This window comes from Macrotis lagotis, chromosome 8 (genome assembly GCF_037893015.1).
Source record: "Macrotis lagotis isolate mMagLag1 chromosome 8, bilby.v1.9.chrom.fasta, whole genome shotgun sequence".
Taxonomy (NCBI): domain Eukaryota; kingdom Metazoa; phylum Chordata; class Mammalia; order Peramelemorphia; family Peramelidae; genus Macrotis; species Macrotis lagotis.
In genome coordinates this window covers 144,370,555-144,382,216 of record NC_133665.1, presented here as the reverse complement: position 1 = coordinate 144,382,216, position 11,662 = coordinate 144,370,555, and the positions used below count along the sequence as shown (strand labels likewise).

The 11,662-nt window shown below is 36.0% G+C and overlaps 1 protein-coding gene across 5 annotated transcripts in view; it reads right to left on the bottom strand.

Annotated features, from left to right (window-relative positions):
- Positions 1 to 275: 275 nt before the first annotated feature.
- Positions 276 to 11,662, bottom strand: part of RAD18 (RAD18 E3 ubiquitin protein ligase) — a 99,199-nt gene continuing 87,812 nt past the window's right edge. For 2 of the 5 annotated variants that reach the window (XM_074198658.1, XM_074198664.1), the window contains one exon: positions 283 to 2,775. In XM_074198658.1, coding sequence (XP_074054759.1) covers positions 2,676 to 2,775 — 100 coding nt within the window. In that variant the 3' untranslated portion in view covers positions 283 to 2,675. Of the gene's footprint in view, positions 2,776 to 10,975; positions 11,055 to 11,662 lie in introns of all 5 variants that reach the window. The other 3 variants (XM_074198659.1, XM_074198661.1, XM_074198660.1) reach the window with 3 other exon arrangements.

Below are 11,662 nucleotides of genomic sequence, written 5' to 3'. Positions count from 1 at the left end.
TTATCAACTTTATATACTTGCTTGATCATTCAAATGTAATTTCTTAGAGGATAGAGTTGAAGTGTAATAGCTGTTCCTCATAATTCAGTTAATCAGAAATATTAAATATGTTAAATTCTGGTTATGAGTTCATCTTCCTTCATGCTACACAGGACACACAGACAAAAAACTGTTTACAGATGGCAGTCCTAACCCTGGACAGCCATTCCTAAGTTCATTCTTTTCTCAATAAAGGGAACTAGGTGAGAATACAAAAATCCTGTTACTGGAAAAAAAAAAAATCTCTACCATCATGATGTATGTTCTCCAACAATGCTGTGATAGAAGCTGCACATTCACATTTGGGCAACATATTTTTATTCACAATATTTAAATATGCACTTGCCAAACAGTATTATTGTAATAGTTCTAAATTACCACATTGCAAACCATAAACCCAGAGGTTGAAAGCCAAATCTTCAAGGTACTAATTAGGCTTGATAAAATAGCAAAGAACGCTACAATTTGTTAAGGAAGCTTCTGAAAGCAGTCCTTACCGTATTTGTAGGAAAATAATTCAACTTAATGTTTCAACCTGATGGCACTGAGATGGCAAGGATGTTTTTTAAATGTTTCAATGAAAATGAAACCACTGACTTAATGCAACAAACATTTATTTATTAGGCATGACTATGCACTGGGAATACTGAGACAAAAAAAAAAAAAGCCATTTTTAACCTGAAGATGTTGACATTGTTTTCAGAGATATGACATGTTATTCAGAGAAGTAAATACAAAGAAATTTTAGAAGGAAGAAAGTATTCACAATTCTGGATGGGAAAAGGGGTCAGGAAAGGCTTCACAAGGAAGATAAAGGATTCAATCTAGAGAAAGCTTTAGATTCCTTAAGTTGGAGATGAGGAAGGAGTACCTTCCAGACACAGGAGACAACTTCCTTATGGTATAAAAAAAAAGAAATGTCATCAGAGTTAAGAAAACAATTCACAGCAGACCATATTACATAATTAAATATGATATCTCATTTTAGCATAAGCTGTAGCAGGGATATAAAAATCCTTCAGTGTTAAGCACAATTTTGTTCAAATTTGCCTCCTTGTAAGAACACTTTCTGGGTTCAAATGTCCTACTTCATGTGTCAGTCATAAATCATGCTTATCAAAAATCAGACATTCTTATGTAACTATATGATACAAGGTAGTCATTAAAAAAAGACAAAAATATCATTTTCATTAGGGAATTACTCAGCCCTCAGACATACTAAGATTTCACTTTTTAACTTCAATTCCCAAACATATAATGAAGTGCCAAGGTCAATGAAGACAGACTTTGAAAACAGGCAGAAATTAATGTTGTCACTGGCACATTTAGAAATGTGTTGCCCTCATATTACAAGTGCTTCTTCCTGTCCTTTAATGAACTTTTAGTATGCTAAGTGGAGAGGTAGAAGTTTGGAGCTTTTTAGTTCAAAGAACTGACATAGAGAAATCTGAGGGAAGGGATGCCAGATAATATTTCAACAAGCATTTATTAGATACCAGCAGACAGGCTACAGGCAGTTAAGAATGCATTCTAGCCTGGCTAATGTATTCATAGGAGAAATTTTTTTAAAGGTATATTTTATACACAAATGACTACAGTAATGTGAATTGAGTCAACATAGAGCAGCAAAAAAACTAAGGTCAAACACAACAACCATCAAGTGAGACTATAATGCAGAGTTAAAGGATACATATCTCTCCTTTCTATTAACAACTTTTAATCAAACTATTTTCTCTGGGAATGCATTTTTAAAGGGATTTGCTTGAGTGTTTGGGGAAATATCTTGTACCAATACATAATATATCCAGTTTTACTTTTAATATAAATAAAGGCCTATTTTTGACTGACACATGAAGTACTTACTACATTTACTCATACATTTTAACTGTCAGAATACAAAATATCAAGAATGTGGTTAAGGAATAAAAAGGTACAAATATTTATCAATGAAGTCATTTAAATCTTTAAGTGCCTTTTCAAGAGTTGTAATACATTTTATAATTATTTTAACACACTGCTGACTTTTTTAAATGAAATTCATGCAAAAGTAACAGGCTGTCAATGAGCAAGATACATAAGATTCTGTTAAATTATATCTACCAAGATTTAATTAGCAAAATCACTGTAATTATATTACTGTATGTGTTGATTATGTCAGACACTCATTAATAAATGCTTACCTGAGGTACCCCATTTTCCATAGATACACCCTACTTTACTCACCACCTAGTTTTCTACTGTTAGTCTCCTAGGAGTGGTAAAGAAGCAGAAGCCCCTAGGTTGGAGGAATAACTGACCCAGAAGAGATAATTTATGATTAAGAAACACCCAAGAGTCTGCCACTAGGCCAACAGTGTTCCTTCCCTAAAGAGAGGAGAGATACATCTGCATATGAAAGTATTTAATGAGGGAAGGAATGGAAGATCAGAGTAGGGTTTAAGACCTCTTTGGTTTATGTAAGGCTATATTAAACAAAGGGGAAATTAAATGTAATTTACTATCAGAAATTTAAACAACTAATTTGTGAATTTTAATTTTCCCCATGGACAGACAGGACAAAGATTATGATATCTTTAGGATGACAAAAATCTATCATACTTTGATCCTTGTACTTAGAAAAGAAGGAAGCAGAAAGTTTAATTTTTGATACGTTTCCTTCTTCTATTACTACAGTTGTTTTCTGGTGTTCTTGGACGACATGCTTTTCTGGAGGTCATCTTCCTTTTATTTCTGCTTCTGGAAATAAAGAAAAAAGTTACATCTTAAGAAAGTATTCTAATAACATTTCTGAAAACTCAGCAAACAACACATTCTTTGTTTTCATAATTTCACAAAATCAAAGAATTTTACAATATTACAATTGAAAAGGATTCATATCTGAAAAAGAATCTCCCTAGTAATATACTTGATAAGCTATCTTTTTTGTTAAGATTCTTAAGGCTAAATTTATTAACATTCCAAACAACTCACTCCACTTGTGAGTAGCTATAGACAATAGGAAGCTTTCCATAACACTAAGTCTAAATTTTCTTCTTTGCAACGTCTACCAATTACTCCAGTTTCCATCTTCTGAAACTAAACAGAATGCTTTTCATTGTCAACCCACCCTTTAATCCTTTAGTCTTCCTTCTTCTCTCCAAATTAAACATCCCTTATTCTTTCATTTGATTCTCAGATAGCAAGGATTCCAGGCTGGTCACTGTGTCTATTGTATGCCTTTGGCTCATCTACTTATCTCAGCATTTCTTAATCTACTATTTAGAAGTAAACACAACACTCCAGGTGTAGTCTGCAGGTAGAGTAACAGTCAAAGAGTATTAAGTCCTTAATTCAGCACTGTGCTAAGAGCTGGGGAAACAAAAGATAATTCCTAGCTCCAAGAAGTTTTATAATGGGTAGTGGGACAATAAGAAAAAATAGACCCATGGGGTTGATGATGTCCAGAGATTCAGGAGCATCATGAGGAAAGGAATTGAAGGATGACTGGCCTAGGCCCTTCCCCAAAATGGAGATTATGGAGGAAAAACACCACTGAGAGAAAGGAGGAAGCATGGGCAGAAGTTATGTTCTAGAGGTGTCCCTCTAGGCTACAGGACTATCCGAGAGGATTATTATCTACTTATTTCTGGAGGCTAGTCGTCTCTTAATGCACCCCAACATTGTATTAGCTATTTTGATTGTTATATCACACTATTCCTGATCTTCAAGTAAATAAACCTCTCAAATCTTTTCCCTATCGTATCTTTTATGGGTGAAGTAAACTTTTGAATCTACCAACAATACAGTCTACTTATCTCTATTAAATATCATCTATTTAGATTCAGTCCAATCTTTTAGCCTGTCAAGTTATTTTAAGATCCTATCAATCAATGTTTTCTTTTTCTCTTCTAAGACCTCTACAATATCTGTTCAGATTCCTTTACTCTGATATCCCCAAAGTTACCAGATGATCTCTCATTTGCCAAATCCAATGGTAATTTCTTGATGCTTTGTCTTTCTTGACCTCTCTACCATTTGACAGTTACCCTCTTATCCTGAATATTCTTTCCTCTCTGGATTTTTGGGCCTGTCCTTGGTTTTCCTCCTATCTGACCACTCCTTCTCAGTCACCTTTGCTGTATCTTTATCCATCTGTACCATACTCACTAAATACTCCTCAAGGCTTTGCCCTAGGTTGTCTAATCTATTCTCTTTAAAACTTCTTACTTAGTGATCCTCATCATTTTCCATGGGTTCAATTATCTTGGTTATGCAAATGATTCCCAGAGCTATTTATCCAGCCCCATACAGTCTCCTTTTTGCCAGTCCCACATTAACTTCCTGTTGGATACTTAGAACTAAATTTCCATAGGCTTCTCAAATTCAACATATCTAAAAGAGAACTCATTATCTTTCTCCACAAATCCACCATCTTGGGAAATTGTTTATTACTGCTGAGAGTACTACCAACCTTTTAGACTTTTGAATCATCTTCCTTTTATCTAAGACACTGATAGAAATGTTAAACAGCATGGAGTCGATCTTAAATCCTTGAGGCATTCTGCCAGAGACATCCTTCCAGTTAATGTCAAACCATTAATGAATCTTTGAGTCTTACTATTCATATAGTTCTGATTGTATCTAATTGTACTATTATCAAAACTTCATCTCTCAACCTTTGTTTACAAGAATAGGATGATATACTTTACTGAATGTTTTGGTAAAATTTCAATTAATTACATCAAATGCTTCTGAACTATCTATTAGAAATCATTATATTAGAAATCAAAATAGGAAATAAATTCAGTTTGGCAAAACTGTTCTTTTATTCTTGGGGTTTTTTTGGTATATTTATTTTATATTATTACAATAATCTTGTTATGAGAATAAACATAAACACCTCTCCCACCCAAGAAGATTAGAAACCTCAAGAATAGTGAGAGGAAAAAAAAATATACTTCAGATTCCAAGGGGTTCTGTCTCTGGAATGAGTTGCCTTCTTTATCATAAGTCCACCAAAGAAGTTGCTTCACTATTTTTCCCATAGTTACTATTACTAGCTGTATTTCCCTCCACTCTGTTCCTTCCCACTCTCATTTATTCTATTCTATTCTCTCTCTCTCTCTGTCTCTCTCTCTCTCTCTCTCTCCTTTCACTCTGTCCCTGTTCAAAAGTATGTTGTATATGAGTACCCTCTCCCACAATCTTCCTGCTCTTCTGTCACCTACTCCCTCCTTCCTCTCCCCATCCCCCCTTATCCCATCCCTTTCTCCTCATTTTTCTAAATACCCTTACTCTGAGCCCTTTCTGATGAGATTGAAGGCTCACTCATTCACCCTCATCTTCTCCTGTTCCACTCCATTGAAAAAAGCTTTCCCTTGATTCTTATGTGAAGTATATTAGCCCCTTCTTCCTCTCCTTTCTCTTCCTCCCAGTACTTTCCTTTATCACCCATTGACTCCATCTTTTTACTATATGATACCATTTACTATATGATCCTTCCTGTGCCCTGTCTATATATGCTCTTTCTAACTGCTCTTATAAATGAGAAAGTTCATATGAGTTATCAGTATCATCTTCCCATGCAGGAATACAAACAGTTCAACATCATTAAGTTCCTCACAGTTAGTACTTCTCATCCCCACCTCTATGGTTCACCACAGTCCTGTACTTGGAGATCAAACTTTCTGTTCGTTCTGGTTGTTTCAATAGAAAAGTTTGAAAGTCCCCTGTTTCACTGAAAGTCCATCTTTTCCCCTGAAAGAAGATGTTCAGTTTTGCTGGGTAGTTGATTCTCAGTTGTAAACCAAGATCGTTTGCATTCCAGAATATCATATTCCAAGCCCTAGGAGCCCTTAATGTAGATGCTGCCAGATCCTGTGTAATCCTGACTATAGAGCCATGGTAGTTGAATTGTTTGCTTCTGGCAGCTTTTAGTATTTTCTCTTTGACTTGGGAGTTTTGGAGTTTGGCTATAATATTCCTAGAAGTTTTTCTTTTGAGATCTCTTTCAGGAGGTGACTGGTAAATTCCCTCAATCTCTATTTTTATCCTCTGCTTCTAGGCTCTCAGAACAATTTTGCTGTATTTTTCTTGAAAAATAAAGTCTAGGCTCTTTTCCTGGTCATAACTTTCAGGTAACCCAATAATTTTTAAATTATCTCTCTTGGATCTGTTTTTTAAGGTTGGTTGTTTTTTTCCAATGAGATATTTCATATTTTCTTCTAATTTTGTGTTTTTTTGGAATAGTTTTATTTCTTCCTGATTTCTTGGAAAGTCATTGGCTTCCTTTAGTTCCATTTTGTATTTGAAGGAGTTATTTTCTTCAGGGAGATTTTTTTTATGTTCTTTTCCTTTTTAAGACATTCTTCTCCTCATTTGCCTTTTGTGTTGCTTTTTTCCCCCATTTGGCCTAAACTGGTTTTAACATATTATTTTCTTCAGTATTTTTTGGTATTTCTTTCACCAAGCTGCTGATTTAGTTTTCGTGATTTATCTACTGCACTCTCAGTTCTCCTCCCAATTTTTTCTCTACTTCCCTTAATTGCTTTTCAAAGTCTTTTTGGGGGGGGCTCATCCATAGCCTGAGGCCATTTTCTATTTCTCTTGGAGGTTTTGGATACAGTAGCTTCGATTTTGCCATCTTCTAAATTTTCCATGGTACCAAAGTAATTTTCTTTTGTCAAAGTCTTCTTTATCTTTTGTTTGATCATTTCCTCAGTCTATGACTAATTTACTGCATTTCCAAGGTTTTTTTTTGGGGGGGGGGGGGTTGGGACATCCTATTGGGACTTTAATTCCTCCAACATCTTATGAGAAGCTTTGACTGCTTTCTTGCCTGTGCTTTGATATGCCAATGACCACAGACGCTCCCCTCTGCCCTGGAGCTGTGAGGAGAGTCTCTGCTTTGCTACAGTAGTATAGAAGCCCAAACTGCAACCTGGATTTGGTGTGGGCAAACAGCTGAGTCCTGCCCCAGGGAGAGCAGAGGGACCTCTACAGTCTCCCCCATCCCCCTTATGGTCTGTGGGTTGCTCTCTGGAGGTGCAAGCTGGCTTCCCCAATTCCTGCAGCAGGTTTTTACTGCAGGGCTGCTCTGAGGCCAGAACTCACTCCACACTCACTCTGGTGCAGCAGAGTTCTCTCACCACCCCTTCAAGCTGCTCCCAGTGATCCTGGGGCCAGGAGGTCTGGAAACCACCCCCTCTGCCACCGACCCAGGCACCCCCAGGGATCTAGGTATTAGGCCTGGCTGCATAGCAGTTGCAGCTGTGGTTGTGGCTGTGCTTGCAGCAGCTTTTTCCAACCCCAGGTCTTGGTGAAACAGACCTTTCCTGTGGAACTTCTAACTTGTCTTGGGCTCGGAAATTGTATCACTCAGTCTTTCTGTGGGTTCTGCTCCTCTAAATTTTGGCTAGAGTTATAATTTGAAGGCTTTTGTTTTTGGGGAATGAGGTTCCGGGAATTCTTGCCTTCATGTTGACATCTTGGCTCTGGCCAACACAACTATTCTTAAGAAAGTCATGCTGGAGTCTCTAAGAGTGGTATTTTGGGGGGTGGGGATGAGGCAGAAAGTCTCATTTTCATGGAATGAAGTGATCCCACCCATGACCATGACCACTGATTTATAATAAATTACAAAACTTAGGGAAACTACAAATGGAGAGTGGAGGGGCTATGGATAGGGGGAAGGATTAAATTGGTACTTACAGAGTCATAAACAATCCAAGAAAATTCAGTAATGGATAAGAAAACAAACTCACAAAGAGCTTGGTTATTTTTAAAAATTGGATTCTTGATATCTAGTGTAATTCAATTTTCTTCCCAAATTCCTAATAATAATTCTCATTGAACATATTAATATTTATTATCAAGGAAAAAGAATGGTTCAAAATATAAGCAAAAATCAATCAATTTTCAATTGCTTAGAGGTAAGACTATTTCTGCCTTTTGATAAAAGTCTTTAAAGGAGTATGATTATTTTTATTCAATTCTGTCATTAAAAAATGACAAAAAGAATGAAGATTCTCCTTCCTTTCAATAATCAATTGGGGGAACACAAGGAAGAAATATTGCCCCAAGTAATATCATCAAAGTCCTCTGCTAATATACTTACTATTTTCAGCATGATCTGATGGGGCTTTTAAGGTAAAATTTCTGGACCTAATTATACTGCTTACAAAATCAAGTCTAATATATTCTTATCATAATAAAGATGTTCTTTCTCACATAAAGACAATTGTTTTCTTTTTTCATAAAATTACTCCATAATTTTATAAGTTGAGATTACTATGCTATTCAAGACAACAAGAAGCAATCTCCTCTACCACCAAAAAAGAGTATCAGTTCAGGAATTTGGCTGAGATTTCTCAGTGATATCACCCTGGTTCAGGAAGGGAGAACTAAAGCTTCCATTGTTGCCTAACAATGACTCTGGGGCATAGATAGAGGTAAAGCCAACTTTCACTCATAGCGCTTTTCACTTCAATAAGAAATGTGAAGCTAACAGAAATGTATTGGGGACACAAATGCAACAATTTGGGCAACAGGATATCAGAACAACTTGGACAATAAAAGGAGATTTTTTTTGGTCCAATTTCTTAAAAGGTTTCACTAATAAATCACAAGCAAATAGAAGTAAAATGAAAAACTGTCTCAGTCTGTCTAGAATTATTGTGATTTATATTAGAGTACCATGCCAATGAAAAAGCACTTAGGAAACAGCAATTTAAAGTCATATTACTTTCAAAATGCATTATAAACGTTTAGTCAGAGTTCTTAAAATTGGCTCTTTGTGAATGAAAATATCAAAATGCTCTTACAAAAGTACTGGCATGTCAGTTCCCTTGCATCAATCCCTTTGTGTCATTTCAAGATTGGTTCAAATATACATTTCACATCATCCATTTAAACAGATAATTCTCTTCCCAAACTTAGAAAAAGCAGTCTATTGATTCTTAATGAAATGATAGTAATAAACTAAAAAGTTACCTTCTATAAAAGTTCCCTTTATCTAGAGACCCAGATTTCATTATCCATAAAGGTAATTAAGAAAGAGAGGTAGTGTGGTATGTGGTGGGAGCAAGGAAGACCTGTTTTCAAGTCCCATTTTTGATACATACTGACAGACAGGAGGCCCAATGAATAGTGCTCAGTTCAAATCCAGCCTGAGACATTTACCAGCAGTATGACTTTGGAAATCACTAACTTCTGTTTACCTCAGTTTCCTCAACTGTAAAATGGAGGTAACAATAGCACCTACCTCTCAGGTTTTTGTGAGAATCAAATGAAATAATAGTTATAAAATGCTTAGCTCAGTGCTAGCACACAGTAGGAGCTTTATAAATTATTATTATTATTAATTATAATGATGTTATCCTAAGCAAGACATCTAATCTCTAAACATCTCAGAAAATTCTGGATGACTCTGTGAATATGAATAATTGTAGCAACAGAACTGTAGATGGTTCATAGGACCATACATTTAGCGTTAGAAGGGAATCCTGAGAAACTAGTAAGTGAAAAAAGTCAAGGACTAGAACCCAGATCTTATGACTTCAAGTCATGTGATCTTTCTACTAAATCACACAGCTTTCCAAATTACACCAGGCAACTTAACATAGTAGAAAGAACTGTATCTGTGTGTTAAACATGATTTTCAGAGTGACTCTGCCATTCACTAAGCATGTGGCCTTACACAACTCAATGAGCTTACTACCTAAGAGAAGGGGAACAGCTTAAAAGACATTTTCGTTAGTTTTCTCAAAATGCATTTGTATTCTATGGAGTGGAACAAGGTTCTCAAAGTGCCTTCATATGTAGAGAAATGGAATTCAGTCACTTAAAACTTTTAGTAAAGTATAGAAAGCACATCTGGTCTTTGCATACCACAAATAAACACTCTTTTCATCAAAAGGCTGATATAACTCTACACAGTGATAAAACAGAGGAAATTAAAAATCCATAATTGCTTATATATAATTAGGAGGGCTATCTCTCAAGTTAATCCACCATCTTCTAGACCTGGGATAGATGAGATGAGATGGGTTAGAAGGGTTGCAGTCCTAGAGGCAGAGTTTGGCACAACACTGAATATGAGAAAGAGATAAGGTTAGTTCATATTTCTGAAATTCTGCACTGCTTTCAATGATTTTTATAAAGCCTTTCTTAACACCAACATACTACAGGGTTAAAAGTCATGGAATAAACCCATTCTATGAAAAATCAATATTATGAATCAACTCTTGGCCACAAAATTTCATTCTATTGATGTAGACACTAATGATTAAGTATATGCAAAATAATTATAGAACAAGGTAATTCACTGCCAATATTGCACAAAGGAGCGGGGGAACTGGCAGCTGGGGGAAGTTAAGGAAAGGGCTCATATGATAGGTGGTTTTAGAGATGAATTTTGAGGAAAACTATAGATTTTAAGTTCCATAAGGTGGTAGAGAGAAAGAACATTCTAGGCTAGTCCATACAGGTTTGGAACCAGGAGATAAATTGTTGTATGTGACGAATAGGAAAAAGGTCGGTTAGGCTGAACCAAAATGTGTGTATTTGTGTGTGTGTGTGTGTGTGTGTGTGTGTGTGTGTGTGTGCATGCATTTTCATGTGCATATGTTTGTGTGTATGTGTAGATATACAGAGAGAGAGAATGAGACAGTAGCCAGGTTTTGCGTGGTCTTATATACCAAACAAAAATATTTACTTATTGCTAAAAGGAAATAGGAGTCACTAGTTTTATTAAGCAAGAGAGCAACCTAATCTGACCCACTTCAGGAACATCATAGCTGTAGCTGTGCTGGGAATGGATTAAAGTGAGGAGAATAGTTAAGAGGTTTGAACAACAACACAGTGAAGAGGTAATAAGAGTCAGAATTAGGAAGTTGACTATGTGAGTAGAGAAGTGACTGATGTGAGATATTTTATCAGCAGAATCTCCAAGACTTACCTACTGATTGGACATGTAGGGTAAGGGAGAGGGAGAAGTTGAAGATGACCTGGAGGTTGCAAACATGGATGATGGACCCCTAGACAGAAATAGGCAAGTTAAGAAGAAGGCAAGTTTTAGGGGGAAATGGGAAATTCTGTTGTGGACATATTCAGTTTGAAATGTCTATAAGACATATAGTTCAAAATGTCCATCAAGCAGCTGACTTAAGTTCAGGAGAGAAAAAAAGAGAGAACATTATTAGATATATACATCTGAAAATCTCACCTTTTTAGCAATGATGTGAGGTCAACAAGAAAGAAAGAAAGAAAAGAGAACCCAGGACAGAACCTAGCAGTCAAAAAATGGAGACAGATTCATCAAAGCAGACTGAGAAGAAGCAAACAAGTAGAAGAACCAAGAAAGATCAGTGTCACGAAAATCCAAAATATCCAGGAGGAGAGATAGCATTATTAAGTGCTAAAGAGAGGTCAAAGGGAAAAAATGAGGATTTAGAAAAAGCCAATAGATTTAGCAAAGCTGAGATCATTGGTAATTTTGGAGAAAGCAATTTCAGTAAAATGATGAGGTTAGAAACCATGTTGCAATTATTTGAGAAGGGGTAAAAGGAGAGGAAGTGGCATCAATGAGTATAGACAACTTTTTCTAGGTATCGAAAGATACACAGAAACACAGATACATAGAGAG